We start from the raw sequence: 20422 nt of genomic DNA on the forward strand, positions 1-20422 counted from the left end.
TACTATGGGGGCCTCTGTCTATGCAGAATATGATAAACAATCATACAAGTCTTCTTAGGACGGTAATAAAATTTTTTTTCATTGCATAAAATTAAAAAGTGATTTAAAGTGAAAGTATTATATGTTATGAAAATTATTTACAAAGTTCATTTAAATGTATTTTTCAGTCATATTTATGATCTACATAGCAGCTACCTTCTCCTGTAATAAGTGATGCTCCCTATTTTAAAGTTAATTTATAAAGTAACAAAAACATGCTTTGTTGACAAATTTAAAAGCAATATTTTATCATGTTTGGTTTGGCAAAGACTTGCATATAACAAGGTAGGCTGGAATTTGGCTTCATTTTATAGTTTTAAAACAGACGAAAACTGATGTTTCCAAGTTGTGTATTGTGCACTTTAAAAATAATGTTTACTTTTTTCAACATCTTGATTCTGTATATCAAGCTGAAACAAAGTTCTAGGCTTCATTTTGCAAAGCACTTTAAAAGTAACACGTTCTTAACAAGGAAAATCTCTAGGCTTTGAAAAACAAAATTGGGTACAATTATTGTTACCCCTTTTAAAACGCTTTTTTTGAGGGGTGGTGTTCTAAGATATCATTATAACTGTAAGAATTTTAATGGGATCTGGTGAAGTTCATCTTGAGAGAAGTTGCAGAATTCTCACTTAACATCAGTTCTTTAAAAATCCTGCCTTTACCAAGTAGTCAGTAATTTGTTCAAAATTGAAAAACCATTTAAAACGATATTCAAAACCACGACCAAACAAGGATGTTACATTATCGAGGTGGTTCTAAAGCTGCTGCGCTTTGTAGGAGTGTAAATGATCCTTTAATTTAAACGCTTTTAAACAATTTGTTTTAATTTGAATATTTCACAACAGAAATTGAAATAGGGTTCACACATTTCTTTCAAAAAGTGAATCCTCATAATCACTTCAACTTAATCGGCGGCAGAGGACTTCGGCTTCACTAAAAGCCGACTCCCACCCACACCCGGGGGACGCCCCCATCACCCCAGGACCGACCCCATCCTCACCCCGGCCGACCCCATCCTCACCCCGGGCGTGACCCCGCAGGCCCTCTACTTCTCGGAGTTCCTGAACCGACCCGCGGCGTCCCGAAAGGGAGGCGGGGACAGGGAACAGGCCTCCCCGCACTGAGGCCGCGGTGTGCACCGACAGGGACCCGGCGGGCCAAGCGGCTGGCACCTGCACCACGGAGGGGCCCACCTGAGTGCGTCCATGACCCGAGACAAAGTCCCCTCCACTGGTCCAGCCCGAACTCCAGGAGACCGGAGGTGCTGCTCACGTATTGTACAGGGAGAAAAAGTATGTACAATGTTAAATCTTAACGGGTCCGAGGACGAAGCAAGAGCGGCAGAACCCTTACAGGGGCCGGGCGTACTGAGCCAGCGGAACCAAGGTGCGCGGCCGCATTTCCGGCCGGGGGACGCGTAGGGAGGGACGCGTGTCCGCAGCTAACGGACGTCGCCGCGGCGCGGGCCGCCACTGCGGCCATGAAGTTTCGGGCCAAGATCGTGGACGGGGCCTGTCTCAACCACTTCACGCGTGAGCTGGGGCGCGCCCTGCCCCGGGGTGGTGGGGGGCGGTGTGGAAAGAAGGGCGGAAGCGGGTAGGGCGGAGGGGAAGGGAGGGAGGACTAGGGGAGGAGCGAGTGCGCGCGCGCGGCGGCGGCCCGCGCGGGAGGAGAGGAGCCAGCTGGTGTTAAGGGATGTTTCTAAAACTTGATTCTGATCACGTTGCTTTTCTTTTTAAATCCTTCACTGGCTGCAGTGTCGTTATTTGGCTTAAAAATTCGTCCCTCCTCCCTATTTATGTCTAATTATATCCGGTAGGCAGTAAGTGTGCATTGCATGAATGCGCCCACTAGCTGCTAATTAACTTGTGAGCCTCAGTTGCCTTAATTGAAAACGGGTGATCTGTGCTGCACACCTCGCAGGGTTGTTGGAAGACTGGCATTACATTAGTACTTTCCAGTGTGATACAAACATAAACTGTCATTTTTTTCACCGAGATATTGCAACATGATGAGCTGTAAATTCTTCTAGATAAATTGGCCTCTAGGATACATGGTGTGCATTTTAGTAATTCCTTTCTTTAATCTCTGCTACAGGAGTCAGTAACATGATATCGAAACTTGCCAAAACCTGTACCCTCCGCATCAGCCCGGATAAGCTGAACTTCATCCTTTCAGACAGGGTGGCTAACGGAGGGGTGAGCATGTGGTGTGAACTGGAACAGGTGAGCAGCAGCTCCTGAGAGGTTTGGAAATTCAGCCCGAATACCACTGGAAGGCCATAAATGCCCCTCCTCCCACGTTTTCCTCCCCTTAGGAGAACTACTTCAGTGAATTTCAAATGGAAGGTGTCTCTGCGGAAAACAATGAGATTTATTTAGAGCTGACATCGGAAAACTTATCTCGAGCCTTGAAAACGGCCCAGAATGCCAGAACTTTGAAAATCAAGCTGACCAATAAACACTTTCCCTGCCTCACAGTCTCTGTGGAACTGGTGAGTAGGAGGAGGAGCCCTTCTGAAACTTCCTAGCAGAGTTTTGGCCTGGAAGGAATAAGATAGTTTCATTTGAAATTAAAATCTGATACATAATATTACTGTTTTCCACTGAAGTCAGTTTTTCCTCATTTAAAATAGTATTGTGAGCACATAAGCTGCCTCTCCAGCGCTAAATAAAACTGTGTCTTTTCAGATCTGTATATCCTAGCTTCTCTTGGTGGTATTGTCACCTAGTCTAGAAATCATGGATTTTGTCAATTTTCATTTTTGAAGAGTTTTCCCCCTGCCTCATCTGCTGTAGTATCTTTTAAATGATTTCATTTTAAATCATTCTCTAGTAAAATATCTGTCTTATACACTACTGCCAGATGAATTTAGTGCATTGCTCTCCACACATCCCACAGTCGCTCTTCCTGCTCACAGAATGAAGTTTGGATTTCTTATCGTGACGTTCAAAGCCCTTCCTTCATGCATGGCCCAACCTATCTTGGAGACAAATCACAAACTACTACCCTCTGAATAATCCCTGGGGATGTCCTGTTCTTTCCAACACCTAGTCTTTGGTGACATTGAGGCTTCCACTTGGAAATCTCTCTTCTCTTTGAAACCTTATTCTCCTTTAGTGCTGCCTCCTTCCTGGTTTTCCCTTATCCTAGAAGTGCTCCCTCATTTTATATGTTGTATGTACTTTTCATATCATATGTGTGAGTATGGTATTCAGTTTAAAGCTCTGTGTGTAAGGGATTCCTCAACTTTTCCTTATAACTTTTGCTCAATTCTAACTGATATTGCAGTCAGGCAGTTCTTAGAGCTAATCAGACTATTCCATGTCACAGTATAAGTTTGATAAGTTTCTTCATTGCTTAAGGAAAAGCAAGATAGTAACATATAATACTTTTCTATCTAAGAGTATAAGATACTTTGACTTGTAACTGGACCTATAGAATATCTTGGAAATAGGTGTTCTGTAAGACTTTCAGTAATGTAGAAACTAAGCACCCTGAGTGTCCTATGAGCAACAAAAAAATGATCTTCTCTCTGTTCCTTGAATTTAGCAAACTTTCTTCAGTGTCCAGGCTTTACACAGGGTGTTCTCTCTGCCTGGAAGTTGTCCTGCTTTCTTCCCCATCTTCTTGTGACTGCCTTCTTTTCCTTCTTTTGGTAAGAGCTGAAATGTCACCCCCTAGAGAAGCCTTTCGTGACTACCCAGCCTAAGGAAGCTGCCCCCATGTTCACTCTGTCACTGTCTCTTTATTTTCTTTAAGGCTCTAATGAAGGTTGCAGACAGTTTTGTTTATTTGATTTCTTGCTCATCGAGCCCCTGTTCTACTGGAACATCGGGACCATATTCACCCCACTTCCCAGCTTCTAACAGTTTCCACAACAGAACAGGCATGCAAAAGATATTTGTTGCATGGATTTTGAGTGATTGAAATAACAGCATTCCATTTAGAATTGTTATTTCAACTTTTTTTAATCCTTCAGTTCTTTTTTTTAAAAAATATTGGCGTTATAAAAATAAAGTTTAATTATATTCTCTTGGCAGCTATCTCTATCAAGCACTAGTCGCATTGTAACACATGATATCCCCATAAAGGTTATTCCAAGAAAACTGTGGAAGGATTTACAAGAACCTACAATCCCAGACTCTGATGTAAGTTGCTGCGTGAAGTCTTGTTCTTTATTACCTATTAAATGGCAGGATTTGAATTCTCTAATTTTAGTTACAGTACTGTAGTATCTTTTCTTTGAAAGTTGTATACTGCCTGGAAGGAAAGTGCTTTTCATTCATTTTTGAAGGATACTCAGGGAAAAATTGAAATATTTGTCTTTTTTTATTTACAGAGAACATCTTAAAACAGTGTTGCCCATAATAGAAGTGTCACACTTCAGAAACAGGAGAGAGAATGTTATGCTATTGTTTAATAACATGTAAACAAAACTAAAGTAATCTTTTGGAGGCTATTCAGTGTCTTTCATGAGTGTTGACCTCAGGCTCCAATTTGGGGTTCATAAAACTCAATCTTTTCCTTAGTCTCTCTAGGAGGAGTGTCCAGGATATGTGTAAGAGAGCCAAGAGGCAAGAAGGTTTCATGACTTAGAACTTGATTTAACTGTCCTATTGCTAGTAATCCGAGCACCACTGATATCAAAGGATCTTTTGCCTTTTGTTCACAATTCATTTAAGAAAAACTCTTAAAATATACTGGATAAAATATTTGACTTTTAATAGATGGCATCTGCACTGATTTGGAAAAAGCCAGTATTTTACAAAGCACTATTAGTAACAAAATCTCAGCTTTGAGGCAGTGACTCACACTATATTTTTATGCTTTTACAAAAATGCACAGAGTGCTGAGCCCTGAGTATAAATGTCCCTTGGAGGAAGGCCTCCTGCTAGGTGCTAGTTTTATTCTCCTTGGGATTATGTAAGGGAATTCTCAGCAGAAGTGCTCTGATCCTCCAGAAGAATGCCTACAGGGACGTGATTGCTGAGGTTACCAAAGGCAAGCATTTGGTACTTTAATTTTGTTTGCCACACCCATGAGTTAGCAAAATTATAAAATTATTTTTCTTCTCATATTCTACAGAACTCTATTCAGACACTTTAGAAACACAGGATTCCAGAATTTTTAAGCATATTGGGATTCCAAAAATAGTTATTGAGCACCTAAAGTCCCTGTTTTTAGATATCAATGTTTTTCATACTTGTGATTCATTGATTTTGTAGGTTAGTATTTATTTACCAGTGTTGAAGACTATGAAGAGTGTTGTGGAAAAAATGAAAAACATCAGCAATAACCTTGTAAGTTAGACCTTCTTTAGTAAAGAATGCTTAAGAACTTATGTTTGTTTTTGCCTGCCTAGTTGCTTGTTCTGTAAATACACTTGGACGTGGACTGAGGTGTGAGTTGTGCTCTCCATGGGGCATCTCAGAGGGGTGGCTTCTCCACTGAGTCCAGACCAGTGAAAACCTGGCCTGGGATTAAGAGTCTGTAAGTTTACAGTCGCTCTTAGAACCTATTTTTTTAGTGCTTTTCAGTTCTCATTCAGTGGGGAAAGTTTTATTATTTGCCCTTAATCCTTGTATTAATGTTTCTAGTCTATTAAGAATATGTTTAACAGTCCTGGCTTTTTTCCTTTTTTTTTTTTTTTTTTTTTTGGACAGCACATTAGGTATTTTATCTGCTAATGTGTATTTGTTTTTAATGAATCAATGATATTTTGACAATGAGTTTGAAGTGGTCTGTCTCCTTGCTGAATGTCTTTCAGGGAGCCAGGGATAGAGATTCCCCAAACCATACAAGACTTTATTCTAAGCTCTTCTCAGACCAAATAGCTGGTCACTTTTATTTCTAGATCTATTTTTGTGATGGTATCCTGCCACATGTTCTGCAGTGCCTACAGTATGTGACAGTGATGGGGAAGGGAGTAGATCAGCCTTACTTCCACCTGGGGTTATCCTAGTTCTCTCTTCACTCACCTCTCACCTTCCAGAAAACCTCCTGTATCTTCTCTGCTGCTTTCACTATTAGCCTCTTAACACACTTTCCAGCTCCCAGTCTCTTCCTGTTCTAGTTTTATCCACTGGAGTTCTCATCTTCCAAACAACACATTCAATCATGTTCCTGAATCTTTGAAAAAACCATTGTTCACTTGATGAAGTATAAACTTTGGTCTTCCTGAACTCTCAGCCTCCCTCCAGCCTTCTGTTTTGTCACACTGCACTCCCTGCACTACCACACTAGGCGTGAAAAGAGAAACATTTATTCATCTCTGCATAACATTTCCTCTGTGCAGGATTACCACTTACTAAGCTGTTAATAATAAACCTTGTTGAGTGAATTTGGAATAAATTTTAGGTTCAAGGGATCTTTGGAACTGGCAAAAGTTTTCTGAAGCCTAGAAGAGGTGTACAGGCCATTTTTTTTCTCTAGAATCTGCTCACTTAAAAGGAATGCTGGCATTGAACCTGCTTGTTTTAGAGTTTCCTTCATGATTTAATCTTTATTGATTTTATTTTAATTTAAAACCTGCTTCTTATGAGAAAGGCTCATTTCCCTTGCACTGGTGTCTGCCTGTGCTCTAACTTGATGTTGATCCAGTTGTCAGGCTGGCTCCCTTGAGGAATTCTCTGGGGACTTCCAGAGGGGTTCAGAGAGGCCCAGGAGAGAAAATGCAGGGCAATTAATTGAAGGATCCATTTGTTTGTTTTTTTCTGTTCAGTGGAAATGAGTCAGCAAAATAGAGAAGTAGAAATGTAACTAGCTAGGTAAAGTCATCACAGGTGGTGTTTTTCTCTTATCTGGAGTGTTTAAAACAAAAATTTCATGGAGTAGCTACTACTATCTGAAACTACTAAATGGAAAGTTATCAAAGTGCGAGGTAAATAAGAGTAGTCAACTGCATAGTGAGATCTACCTGGGTAACCAGAATTTTATATCTGTAGATTGTGGAAGGTAGAGTTAAGGAAAATTAGTGGGCCTCAACTCACCGAAAGTAACTGCTCTCCCCTTCAGTTATGTTCAAGCCCTTTCTTGTTGAGATTTGCAGTCCTTTTCTTACTTCTGAGAGATGTCACTGATGGAAGTGGCGAGTGTGTGACCAGAGTAGAAGCAGAAAAAGAACTATTATGAAGACATTGCGGCTTAAACTCTAATGTGCTGTGAATCCCCTGGGGATTTTGTTAAAATACAGGTTCCGATTCAGTAGGTTCAGGCTTGAACTTGAGATTCTGTTTCTAACGAGCTCCCAGGAAATGCTGACGCTGCCTTTCTTGGGAGCACATTTAGTAGCGACGCTTTGAGATACGTGCTGTACTGCTTTATCTTTTAAATGTTACCTCAGAAACAAGAGTGTCACTGGATCAGCTTAATGATGAAAACAAGAGAATCTAGGTTTGGGGGTGAGGGTGTCTTGAAGGTTGTGGGAAAGGTGAGTTGTGGAGGCCACACAAATCTGGGCTCAGCTCCTGGCTGCCCTGCTTGACTGTGTGTACCCTGGGGCTGGATGTCTGACCTGTCAATCAGAAATGGGGTAGCAGTGCAGCTGTCACAAGGGCTTTTTGTTTCTTTGGGTAAGTTTAGAGATAAGTGATATAAAGTCCCCAGGACAATTGTTAGTCATTCAGTAAATGGTAGGCAACTATTGTTAAAGGCATCACTTAAGATAGTAAGATCTTATCTAGATACTTAAGCAATAGAGCATATTCTGGATAACTGAGTCATAAAATAGACTTGAGTGACAGAAGTTCAAAGAATTCATACTTTTGTTAATTCCTTCAGTCATTATTGATTGAATGCTGCTGTGGGTGTGTCAGGAGTGACAGGAAGTTTAAGGTGTGATTACTTAAATTTTAGGAATTTGAGGGAAGCTTAAGAAAGGGTTGAAATCTGAAGTGAGTCTAGATCCAGTGAACCTTGCTTTCTTGAGTAAATCTGTGTGTGTGTGTGTGTGTGTGTGTGTGTGTGTGTGTGTGTGTGCATATACGTATACAAGCCATTGTTTCTCAAAACCATAGGGAATTTAAAAATCTGAGATCACTTGTGGTTGCTTGAAACAAATTGGGGATGTATTATATGTTGATTTTACAGAGCACCTATTAAGCAGTCCAAAATATTCACAAGTATTGTTTTATGTGATTTATTTCAGTCAAGTATTGTTTCCAGTTTGTAGGAGAGTGGTCTAAGAAATATTAACAGTTTCGCTTTTGGTTTAGTGAAAGAATAAGGTTGAAAATGAGTATTTCTGACACCAAGTTAAGTTTATTAGATTATGGAACAAGTCAGTTTGTGGGGGGCGGTTTTTCTATATAATGTCAAAGCTGATAAGAGCTGACACAAGTAAAACAGAATCTTTTGGGTTTGTTTCCAGAATGAGAGATATTCAGAGTTCACCAGTTTTAAGGAACAAGGATTAGGAATATTAAATTCTATTCATTAAATATAGACAGGCTTAGCTGGAGCAGAGGTGTGCAAAACAGCATTCTTCTCCATTAATTTCATGCATCTCTTATTGCTGTACTTTTAGAATCACTTCTAAAAAGTAAAACTGCATTTATCTGTCTGGTTACTAGGTGGCACTCTTGCATTTTTGGTTGGGCAAACTGTTCTGTGGACTATTCACAGACCTGCCAGACTTTGAAAATGGGCAGGTAGCTATAAGAAAAAGAGAGAAGACAGTGTCCTGTGGGCAGATGAAGATTGGCAAAATCTTAGGCCGTATGGTAGCATGTGGTTGGCTTATCTTTGTCATTCACTCCTGGGTTCTATTCAGTTAAAAGAACTGGTTGGTTGATGGTAGGGGAGAGAGACTGGGAAGGAAGGGTTCTTCTGCAAGACATGGAGCCCAGGGAGAACAGGAGGATGCCAGTGAGCTGCTGGAAGGAGGTGCTCAGGAGCAGGGAGGGGCTCGGCAGGCTGTGGGAGGTGTTGGGTCTGGATATGGGGGTGGGGGTACAGCTTCTGCCACCTCCTCCTGTCATACCATGAGTGAAGAGACCTTGTGCTAAGGATACCGCAGCCTGCTGAAACTCAGGCCTTTCTGAGTTGGGAAATCAGGTTTAACGATAACTGAGTTTAGTTTGTAAGTAAAGGGTTATGTTCTCATGCAACTGTAAAGGCTTTATGGTCGTAATAAATTTGTGGTTATAAAGGTTGTTTGGCTCATTGTTTCCTGTAGGCAAGAAAACATCTTTACCCCTAAACTGTAAGAAGGGACTTTGATTATTTCTTTTGTATTGGCTAGAATTATTCCAAGTACATATTCACTAAATTAAATTCTCCTTTGTTGATGTGAATTAAAACTTTTAAAATGTTCAATTTTTAGATACTGCTATTGGCTACCTATAAATAATATCAGAATAGGTAAAAATCCCTTCTTTTCCTTCCTTCTTTCTAAGCATCTGATTTAAAATCATATCCTGTTACATCCAGTTATAAAAATGAGGTAATCAGGATTGAGACCGCAAGGTGGTGGCGCGAGCAGTGTTCAGTGCTGTGTGTCAGCGTTTTTGGCAGGGTTCAGGGAATTTTCCTGTAAAGAGTTCTGAGAGCAGTATAGCCAAAAATGGTGGCTTTCTCCTCAGTAACAATATGAAGTGGGTACAGTTTTCAAACCTATACACATTGATGTTCCCAAGCATTTGACTAAGCCTGTGATAACCGTTTCTGATGAACCTGACACATTATATAAGCGCCTGTCAGTTTTAGTAAAAGGCCGATTGGACAGTTATGAATATTTTGTCATGCTTGCTGCTAAAGAACTTGGTATCTCTATTAAAGTACACGAACCTCCAAGGAAAATAGAGCTATTTACTCTTCTCAAATCAGTGCATATTTTCAAGAAGCACAGAGTTCAGTATGAAATGAGAACACTTTACAGATGTTTTGAGTTAGAACATCTAACTGGAAGCACAGCAGATGTCTACTTGGAATATATTCAGCGAAACTTACCTGAGGGAGTTGCCATGGAGGTTACAAAGACAGAATTAGAACGGTTACCAGAACACATCAAGGAGCCAATCTGGGAAACAGTACCAGAAGAAAAAGAAGCAAGCAAGTCATAAAGGCTCCAAGAGGCCATTTATGCCTTGAGTTTGAAATGAGGGTGGGCCAGATGTGAATGTTTAAATGAAGATTGTTTCCAGCTGAGACAATTTTGAATCTACCTAACTACTCTGTTGAGTCCACATGCTCTAATCAGTGGAGAGCAGGGAATATAACTTTAATGATAGACTACAGTGAAATAACTATTTTATCTATTCTTTTATACATCGTTGTTTCAGATCTGATTTTAACAAACGTGAACAAACCATTTGACTACTATGAACCAAAAAAAAGACTACTAAGAGCCAAAATTTATATTTTGTTAGACTGCTACTGTTCAATTACTGGTTGTACCGATTTTAATTTATGTCTGTTTATTCATCTGATAGTGTTTGAAGTACTTCTAACATGTATATTTTTTTCTTTTGAGGTTCTTGGGAGGAAACAAAGTTGTTGATATATCTCTTCCTGGCAGACTAGCATATGCTAATTTGGGGGTGGAGACTTCTAAGTGTTACCTCGTTTAAGCATTAAATCTTGAAAGTGAAAATACTTTGTGGCAGTTTGAGCACATTTGTGGCATGCACTGAACTCTTGTAGCCCAGACCCTTACAGGACTGCCTAAAAGGGTCACTATAATAGAATTTTAGATCTACAGAAATTATGACTTGTATAATTTCATTCATTCAACAAGCTTTTTGTTTTGTATACTTTGTACCCAGCACAATTGTTAGAAGTAATGGCTTTTGAAAATTGTGCCAGGCACAGATAAATATTTTTCCTTATTAAGTTCTTCACTGATAAGAAGGTCTCTTTATTTTGGTAAATTGTGCTCTTTTTGTATGGAGATGTCTACTTTTCCATGAAATGCAATAGTAGTTAAAGCACTGAAAGAGGAAAGACTACAATGGGGTGGAACAGTTGGTATATCAAGCCCAAGGTAGTGATTTGTTTCCTTTTTACAGCAGAATTAGGGCCATGTCTTTTGTGGTTTCCTTCACATCTCTGGGTAGTTATGACTTCTCAGTTTTTTCCTCCTTAGATTGTCTGCTCTCTTTTCCTGACCTACTATCAGGTGTCAGTGTTTTGAATAGATACTGCTTATGTATCAGACTTACGTTACTGTCACTAACATGAAAAGAATTACAAAAAAAAAAAAGTAATCAGCAAGCTTATTCTACTTTCTATATTTTCTTCCCATTCTCCCCCCTCCCAATTTGTAATAGTTGTATTGTGTGTGCCTTGTCAGAGCTTAGAATAATTATACGCTATTTGTACCTTTGGTTCTCACCATATAATTTGGGTCTACAGGTATAACAGGCTCACACCTGTCTTTTTGCTATAACTCTTCCAATCATTTTTATGTTATCTGAAGTTTGTTCTGTAGCAGATCACTCAAGAAAGATTTATGGGCATAATAATTGCATTAGACTTTACATGTTCATAATGTCAGTTTGACTAGATGTGAAATCTTTGACTCACATTTTCTTCCCTTGTACCCTGTTGTCTTCTGGTAAGTAACGTTGCTGTCAAAAAGACTGATGCCATTTGGATTTATTTTCACTTATATTTTTCTGGCATGCCTTCTCTGTCTGTAAGCATGCTATTTAAGTCATTATTGCTCTTTTTAGAATATCTTTATATGGAATTGGACCATAATCATTTTGTTGTTGTTATTTACAGATGGCTTTTCCTGTTCTTTAGGAGGAGGTTTCATTGTTGCGGGAGTAGATCAGGATACTTTTCTAGCTCCATAGCTCGAGGGTTCTCTATTCTGTTGTAAGCACAAAATAATAAAAACAAATATAGCCAGTCCTTTCTGAGATCTGTCCCTTCTTTCTCCTTCCCTACTAGTCTATAAGTCTTCCTTCTGTTTTTTGTTCAAGTTCTCTATCCTGTTCATTTTGGGTATTTACTTCTCACTGTTTGTGCTCAGCACTGGGCTCTGTCCTTCCACAGGTTCTGTGTACTTCCACAGGCTCTGTGCACTCACTCGCAGATTGGAGCCTGCACAGTCCCATCCTAGTTCCAGCTACTGTTTACAGATGTGCCCACTGAGCTCTGCTCTGAGGGGACCTCTCCTTTTGGGGTTTTGGCCAAAGTTCCTGGCTTTCAGGACTTGCCTTCTCTCTAGGTCTTGATGCCATCAGAGGTGGGCCTCACTTGCTTGTATTCTTGGGCTTGTGGGGTACGTTGTCACTTAGTTTTGTGCTGATAGCCATGAGTTTTTGTTTTTCTATTTTCCTTTTCTCTGTTAATACTGTAAAATACTCGATTTGTAGATTATTGAAGCAAACCTTAATGGAGAACTGAACCTGAAAATAGAAACTGAATTAGTGTGTGTTACAACTCATTTTAAAGATCTCGGAAATCCTCCATTGGGTAAGTTTTCTAGGGGGTTGTATTTTGCTTTCGGTAAATATTTCAGATAACAGACCTTATTGAGATCACTAAATGTTGTAAAACAATTGAAGTATGGTTGATTATGTTTTCTGTTTGGGGAGAGAACAACAAATAGATGAGATTAAAGTACCTTTTGCTGTGGTATAGTGAAGAGTTAGCCTACCTTGAAATAAGAAGCTATGCCCCTAAGTAGCTGACTGACTCTGGCACAGCATCTCCTTTCTCATCTACACAATTAGGGGTCAAACCAAATAATCTCCAAGATCCCTTTCAGCTTTTAAGTTCTGATGACTTTGATTTCTCAGCTAGAATGGAGTTAGAAAAGTGGAGTAAAATTTTTTCTTATGTATTCTTCTTTTTTCTTATAAGATGTGGATTAGCAGATCCAAAACTTTGTCACTTGATCATGAATAAATTTTTCATCTCATGGAAGTCGAGGACCTACAGAATCAGTTCAATAAGCAATGAGAGAGAAAGATAGTGAATGAACTGTTAAGTAAGCAGTTGTGTGCTGGGGGAGTTCACAGTGGATTTCAGAGCAGTTACAAAGAATACCCCATCAGGAAAGTGATAGCAAAAGGGCCAGGGCAGACAGTATTAGCTAATGATGTAAAAATCATTTTATTTTACATACTTGTTCCAAAATAGGTATAATACCCCCAGTCACTTTGGAATTAAAATTTATTGCTACAGATTTGCTTTAAAAATAAATACAAGTTTAATGTACCTTTGCAAATGATTTTTACTTTATAGTAAATACTTTATTCCAGCCAAGTGAAGTCCGTATGATTAAGGCTTTTGTCATATTTGTTTGAAATGGCTTACTTTGGTATTACTCATTTTGTTTATTTTAATCAATACAAAGAGGGTCTTTACCTATAGTAGTTTCCTAGAAGTTGAAAGGATGTTTTCTTTCTTTTTGTTCCACTTTAGAATGAGAGGCCTTGTATTTAGCTATGTACATTTCAGCTCTTAAATATGTAGTGAGTACTGAGAAAGGCCATTTTCTTTGACCTAAAGGGGAAGATTGGGTAATATTTCAAGTTTCTGTAAGTGAAGATTCACTTGAAATTAGCATGGTATTTTAAATAACTGGGACTTAATAAATGTTTGCTTAATGAATGGCTACATTTATAAATTGCAGTATTTCTCCAGGATATTATAATCAGATGGAATGTAAGTCATCTATTTAAGTAAATAGTCATTACATTATCTCTGATTTCCTGTTGTATCTGATGATATATTTTAAAATGTTTATGTCGTTTTAGCCTCTGAAAATGCCTCTCAAGATAGAAACCCAGAACAAATGGCTGAGGTGCAGATAGATATTAGGAAGCTCTTACAGTTTCTTGCTGGACAGCAAGTAAATCCTACAAAGGCCTTGTGCAGTGAGTGTGCTTATTTGTTTTTCATATGTTAAATACTGTAATTATCTTGTAGTCTGACAGATTGTTTACAGTCTTGTTAAAAAAAAAAAGTTTCAGTTACATGAACTCCAGCTTTCTAGGACAGACAAGTGTTTTGGATTGGTTCAGGTTCAACTCCTAGGCACTGCTTTAGCTCCTGAAAACTTGTGGCCATGCAGGTAGCAGGCTCCTTTAAGTGGTAGCTGGGCTGGGTCTGCTACATGTGGTGATAATCCCATTTTAAAATGTTTGTCTGGTATCCTTTTTCAATACTTGGTATGCTTTTTCTTGGGTTTAAGTTTCCAGGTATGATGTCTTGTTTTCTTTCTGTTTCTGAAACCTGGCCTGCAGTCCCATGTCTCAGTATCTGCTCTTCCTCTGAATTGCTGATTTTTACGTGTATCTCTTGATTCTGTTTTGGTGCCATCTTCTTCAGGTGACATACCTGCTCTAGCATTCTGCATTCATTGACCTTGATGAGAAAGGGATTACTTGTTCTTTCTGTCTCCTGGCTACTAAAATCACAATAACTTGAAAGAAACTATGGCCTTCATTTGAAGTTAAACCTTTGGTGTACTGACTTAGCCACCAGTGTACAGAGCTGAGAAGAATAATGACCTTAAGACTGAACATTATTAGTCTTCAGTCTCAGGACACTGGGGATGAAGGAAAGAACATCTAGATGGCCATGCCAGGAATACCCTTTTGAATGAAAGACACAAAGAGGAACAGAAGAGACCAAGAGGAGAGAGCATAGAGGGGCAGTAGAGTTGAAGTTGGGAATATATTGGTTGAGTGACAGTGCCCAGGAGGAGATTTTGCAGAGCTGCAGAAGACCACTGCAGAAGAAGAAAAGCTGGAATAGCCCAGAATCTTGGGGGAGAGGACACAGTGTCCACCTGTGCCACATTTTGAGACACTCTGGCATAGACTGTATTACGTTTGTAGCACTGAGTAATGGAGCTACACATCAGTACAGGGGCCTTCGGGGTTTAGATGTGGTATTTCTCAAAACTTTAATGTGCACATAAATTATCTGGTGATCTTGGGGATGCAGATTCTTATTCCTAGGTCTGAGGTGAGGCACCGATCTGAGTTTCCAACAAGCTCCTAAATTATGCCCACACTATTGGTCCTGACTCCTAACTTTGGGTCTTAGAAGCAAGAGGCATGCAAGGAGGGGGTTGTCTTAGTTTCCTAGGGCTGCTGTAACAAAGTACCACAAACTGGGGTGGCTTGAAAACAAACAGTTCTGGAAGCTGAAAGTCCAAATTCAAGGTGTAGGCAGGACCATGCTTCCTCCAAAATCTGTAGGTTTCTGGTGGTGGCTGGCTGGCAGTCATGGCATTTCATTGGTTTGTGGCATAACTCAATCTTTGCCTTTGTCACATGCAGTCTTCTTTCTTTCTATTTCTGTCCAAAATTCTTGTAAGGACTCCAGTCATACTTGATTAGGGCCCACCCTACTCCAGTTTGGCCTTATCTTAACTAATAACATCTTCAAAGATCCTATTTCCATATAAGTTTCCTTTCTTGAGGCTGGGGGTAAGGACTTGAACATGGCTGTTCTGGGACACAATTCAGTCCATAACAGGGGATTGGGATGGGCATAGGGGACCAAAGACCCCTGGGCTGTACCGCATTAATCCTTGAAAACCCCGTTGAGGGATGCTTTCTGAGTAATCATCTAAAGCTAGCTGAGAAGCCAGCTGTCCCAAAGACAGTTGACCGAGTCACTTGTACTCTTTGAAAGGTTGCTTTGGCACACCTGAAAGTAGCAGAGAAAGATGAGTCTGCAAATTTTGAGGTAGAAAAATTTTTTTTATAAAACTCCATATTGCACTTCTTATACCTTTTCTTAATCTCCCCTAAAGTTCCTTTTCTGCCTGTATTTTCCATATTGGTGAGTAGCATCCCCCTCACTCCTACCTGGTGTCACTTCAACTGCCCTCCGCCCCTGCTTCAGGGTCCTTTCTCTGGCATCCTTCAGTCTCCCCCTATGTGGTTAAGCGGCCCTATTCTCTGTCATCACAGCACCCTGTTCTTCTAGTTGACGCTTCGCTCCTTCCCCAGCCTAGATTCCCGCTGCAGCAAGTTGCTCACTTGGTCTCTGGTTCACCTGTTTCTCTTCAGTGCCTGGCTGTGTGTCTGGCCCGTGGTCGTTGGATGGATGAGCACTTCTTCCCTCGGCGTCTCCGAGGTGTGGCAGGCAGCCCTGTAGCTGCAGAGCTGTTCTGCTGGTAGCTCTCAGTCTTTTCCACTCAGGGTGGTGGTGGGCCACATGGGCCATGCTGTTCATTGCCTCTGCTGGAGTCGTTTCTCCTCCCCTGCTATGTGTGTTTCTTTCCCTTCACTCCACTGTGCACATGGTTGGTGTTCAGTAAACGTAGTTTCTCCTTTTGGCCTGATGACCTGGAGTTTATCCTCCACCGAGCTTGGTACCTGCCCCATGGGCTTTCCCGGAATTTCCCAGGATTGCTGAAGCAGCTGAGCTAACTGATTAGAGTGCTCCTGTCCCTCCGCGATGTTACTCAGCGCATCCCAGGCATACCCTCTCAGGCACTCTGGCTTTTCTCACTTTGTTCTGTTGCCACTGATGGAAAGCTGCTTTTTCATGGAAGTTCATTGATTCAGGTAAATGTGGTTGCCGGGAAATCGGACTTAAGGGTTTTCACCAAAGGTGTGAGCAGCTTCACTTGGCTTCCTTCTCATAGTTTGATGTCGGTAAACCAGCTCAAACTAAATCTATTATGATACTTCACTATGAGATGATACTGGAGAGCAGTGAGACTGCACATTCCACCAGAATCCATTTGCCTTTGGAAGTCCAGTGCTCTAGGAGAAGATAAAAACTCCTCAAAGGATCTCAGGGTAAAAAGGCTGTTTTAATAGGGAGCGATAAAAAATATGTGTGCTGGAATGGGTCTTTAAAATAATGTTGTTTTTTTTATCTCCCCAGATATTGTAAGTAACAGGATTGTCCATTTTGATTTGCTTCATGAAGATGTTTCCCTCCAGTATTTCATTCCAGCATTGTCATAGCACCACCTTACCAGATTTGGAAGCTCAAAGACCTTGGTGTTGTAGTGGGAAGAGACAAAAGGTTCATGTATTCTGAGTTATTTGTCTATTTCCTCTGAGTAGCACAAATCATACACACTTTACTTATTTCTTCCCTTGTATAGTTTAACTAGAAATTGAATTACTGGTTGGATCAACAATATTACTCCTTTTTTCTCATGTCTGTTGTGTTTGCTTTTAAGACATGGAAAAAAATCTAGACTTCAAATTTCATTTTCTTGTTGGTGAAGTTGTGCAATCTCATATATTTAGAACTGGCAAGGTAATCAGAATCTGTAAGAGTCTGTGAAGTGTGGTACAGCAACCAAACACATTGTAGCAGATGGTTTTGTTTCTGACAGTGTATCCCCTCCCCTTGTCCTGATCCCATGACAAGGATGGCCCTGCCCATGGACACATTTCCTGAGTCCTGGAACTCTGTCCTTCTCCTCCTCTGTTTCACCCTGGGACCAGCTTTGGTCTTAGGTTATAATTCCTTATAATTCTTGTTTTCATTCTGGAAAAATTTGTAAGTGTCATTCTGGAAAAATTTGTAAGTGTCATTCTGGAAAAAATAGCAACACTTTTTTTTTTTTTTTAGAAGCACCACTTAGCATAGAAAAAAAACAGAACTTCTAAGCTGGCATCTGCATTAATGATTGAAGCCCATACTTTCTATTTATTCATGAAAGCTGGTTTCAGGTACTGATAAATATGCTTTCTCTTCTCCCTCCAGCATGTTCTGCCTTATTTCCTCTTGTCGTTACTCTATGTTTCCTGCTAGAGGTGGGGCCTTATAAATGTTATTTTAGCTTCTCATACAAAGTCATGACTTAAAAGGAAGCAGTTGCTTGGGATAGATGCAGAAATGCGGAATCAGCAAAAATGGAAAATTTCTTCTATGGCTTGCTTATTATGGTAAAACCAGTGACTCTTCCAATGTTTAATGTTAGTTTAAATGGGTATAGTATTTCATTAACATTTTTAAATGAAAGGATATAGTTTTATTTAAAGCCTCTATCCCCTCTTTGACTTGTCACAAAATTTTTTCCAGCTGCACATGTAACACTTACAAATCATGATGCAAAATGAAACAGCATCTGAAAATAGTTTTATAAAATTCATATTTCCTGTTAAACCCATTAGAGATTTACCAATCTGGAAAATTGATTATTTCTGATTATTTAAATGATTTTGGATGTATACAGAAGATAATATAGTGGTTTTCCTGTAAGTTAACAGTAAGGCAGCATATTTCCTCATCTGCATTACACAATGTACCCTTTGGTTTCTTTCCTCAGGAATTGAGCATGCATATTTCTGCTTCCATTATTGGAATGTCAGATATTAAGGGGTGTTCCTAGAAGGATACCCTTGGACAAGGCCTGTATGGATGAGAATATCACAGATGTCAGATTATGCAGTGCTGCTGCTTTATTTTGCAGATTAGATTAAGTAATTTGCCCAGGGTAAACATAGTGGCAGGGGTGGGAATAGAACCCGGGAATTCTGACTCTAATATACAACCCTTTCCCTCACACTTCTATGTGCTGAGTGACCCTAATTAATCTTTTGAGTGAGGAATGAATAATAGATTTCAAAGTTGACATTCACCAATCATTTTATGAGTTAGGAAGGAGTATCTTAGTTTTTAAATCTGCTTTGGTAAAGTAGACTTAAATGCAATTTTTAAAATGTCATGAATCCAAATGTAATTTCCCCTTTACATTCTTTATAGAATATGTCATCAGTTAAGACCTGATTTTGATGATTTTATGGCACTCTCAAGATTTCTCTGTGAGTGGAGTGTGGCTAGTTAAGAGAGTCTTTTCTGGGAATAAGGACCCTGGGATCTATTTCTAACTGGTCACCAACTTGCCCATGTGTGTCAACAGGTCCTCTCCCTCTCTGCATCTCAAATATCTGTGAGGATGATTCTTAACCTCCCACAGTAGAGGGAGCAAATAGAAAACTCCAGACTTAGGAAATGTACAGTGTACTTTTATTGACCAATTTACCAAAGTAAAATTTTATTAGGTCAAAGAGTAGCAATTTATTCCATGTAAAGGAACAGATACAATTTGGAAAACTCATTTCAAGGGTAACATTCTCAGTGTTTAGATTTCTGTTAAATATCTTTGTATATTTTAGAGAAAACTCCCGTCGGCTGTGATCATGTAAGAGTCTGTTCCATAGAGGTGTGCCCTCCTACATGCCAGGGCAGACAGAATAACACAGTGGCCAGCCCTGGCTCATGCCTGGTGCCTGTGTGTTTCTTTGTTAATCACGTCTCTGGCTGAGCTTTGGAATCAGTCCTGGGTTGAGGAGGGAGGATTAAGAATTCCCAATCCAGCAGCACAGTGGCCTTGTCATCCTCCTGCCCACCCTTCTTGGTCTAGCTAGAGACTGATCACCTGCCATTTTCCTCCAGCCTGGCACAAAGGGCCATGTTCACACTGGTCTCGGGTGCCTGGAGTTTGGTCTCAACATTAGTGTCTGGGGCTGGGATTCTGGTACCTGCTGCCAGGCAGTGAAGACATTTGATGACATCCATGCCCTTGATATAGATTACCAAATTGGCAGAGCTTTGTTTTTGAAGAGAGGCAATTCTGTACTTAATGGCTTCTAATAGAGGTAGTGTAAAGGGAAACTTGAGAGGCTTTGGATTTTTAGAGCTTCTAAGTACAGTTGGTGAACTAGTAGATAAGAATCACTTTTTACAACTGGGATTACCTCAAAATGTAACCCACTTAAGCGTTGCTGGTGGGAGTGTAAATTTATGTAACTTTTCTGGAGTCCCGTTTTGTATTACATATGGATAACCTTAAAAAATATATGTACCTTTTGACTTAGTACTTATTCTTATAGGAAGTTACATTAAGATAATAAAGCTATTCTGGCACTGTTATACTGAAAAGCTGAAATACCTAAACTGAATTCTTAGGGGATTGGTTAGGCAATTTGTGGTTTGATATAATATTTCATACTCTAAAATTAACATTACACACAAAAAATGTACTGGTATGATAGAATGTTTGTAATTTACAGTTAAGTGGAAAAAAAGGTTAGACAATGGTATGTGCAGTCTGATCTGATTTGGTGGAACAGTAATGTATATGTATATATCTGATAGAAAAGAGTTGGGAGGATAGACACCAACATTTAGCCTAGTTATTTCTGGGTGGTTTTTATTTTAACTTCTGTACATTTATGTATTTTCTAAAAATTTTATATAAACAGCTTTGTTAAAAAAATAAATTATTTTTTTAAAGGACTGAGTAATCATTCCTTATTGTTTGGATGAATGCAATACGTGTTCAACTGGCAATTACAGTATCCTGAACATTGGAGTAAAAACATACATAGTCTCTTAATTTTCACAGTATGTCCTTATTTGCATAAGTAGAAAATTAAACTTACTGTTGAAATTATAACAGGTTCAAAATAATGGAGCCTGGGTCAATAAG

At 39.6% G+C, this 20422-nt stretch overlaps 2 protein-coding genes and 1 pseudogene across 3 annotated transcripts in view; 2 read left to right on the forward strand and 1 right to left on the reverse strand.

Annotated features, from left to right (window-relative positions):
• C5H7orf57 (chromosome 5 C7orf57 homolog) overlaps positions 1-1538 on the reverse strand; it is a 102053-nt gene extending 100515 nt beyond the window's left edge. Inside the window, exon 1 of the mRNA XM_037837211.1 lies at positions 1236-1538. The gene's annotated coding sequence lies outside the window, so the exon portion shown is untranslated. The remainder of the gene's footprint in view (positions 1-1235) is intronic.
• Positions 1251-20229, forward strand: HUS1 (HUS1 checkpoint clamp component). Of its 2 annotated transcripts, XM_037837212.1 has the most exons (8): positions 1263-1574; positions 2140-2267; positions 2360-2536; positions 4086-4193; positions 5271-5345; positions 12369-12468; positions 13758-13877; positions 16855-20229. In XM_037837212.1, the coding sequence occupies exons 1-8, from the start codon at positions 1523-1525 to the stop codon at positions 16935-16937; spliced, it is 843 nt and encodes a 280-aa protein (XP_037693140.1). In that variant the 5' UTR covers positions 1263-1522; the 3' UTR covers positions 16938-20229. The 2 variants fall into 2 exon arrangements, with proteins under 2 accessions (XP_037693141.1, XP_037693140.1); XM_037837213.1 differs by lacking the exons at positions 4086-4193; positions 5271-5345 and having other exon boundaries at positions 1251-1574.
• LOC119534801 lies at positions 8881-11621 on the forward strand (annotated as a pseudogene).
• Positions 20230-20422: the final 193 nt, after the last annotated feature.

This window comes from Choloepus didactylus, chromosome 5, assembly GCF_015220235.1.
Source record: "Choloepus didactylus isolate mChoDid1 chromosome 5, mChoDid1.pri, whole genome shotgun sequence".
Taxonomy (NCBI): Eukaryota; Metazoa; Chordata; class Mammalia; order Pilosa; family Megalonychidae; genus Choloepus; species Choloepus didactylus.

What these genes read in the sequence shown, in the direction of transcription:
- HUS1 (XM_037837212.1), top strand. Translation starts at nt 1,523, where the DNA reads ATGAAGTTTCGGGCCAAGATCGTGGACGGGGCCTGTCTCAACCACTTC. An exon ending in TGTGGTGTGAACTGGAACAG is followed by an intron (nt 2,268 to 2,359) that starts GTGAGCAGCAGC and finishes TCCTCCCCTTAG; the next exon opens with GAGAACTACTTCAGTGAATT. An exon ending in TCTCGGAAATCCTCCATTGG is followed by an intron (nt 12,469 to 13,757) that starts GTAAGTTTTCTA and finishes ATGTCGTTTTAG; the next exon opens with CCTCTGAAAATGCCTCTCAA.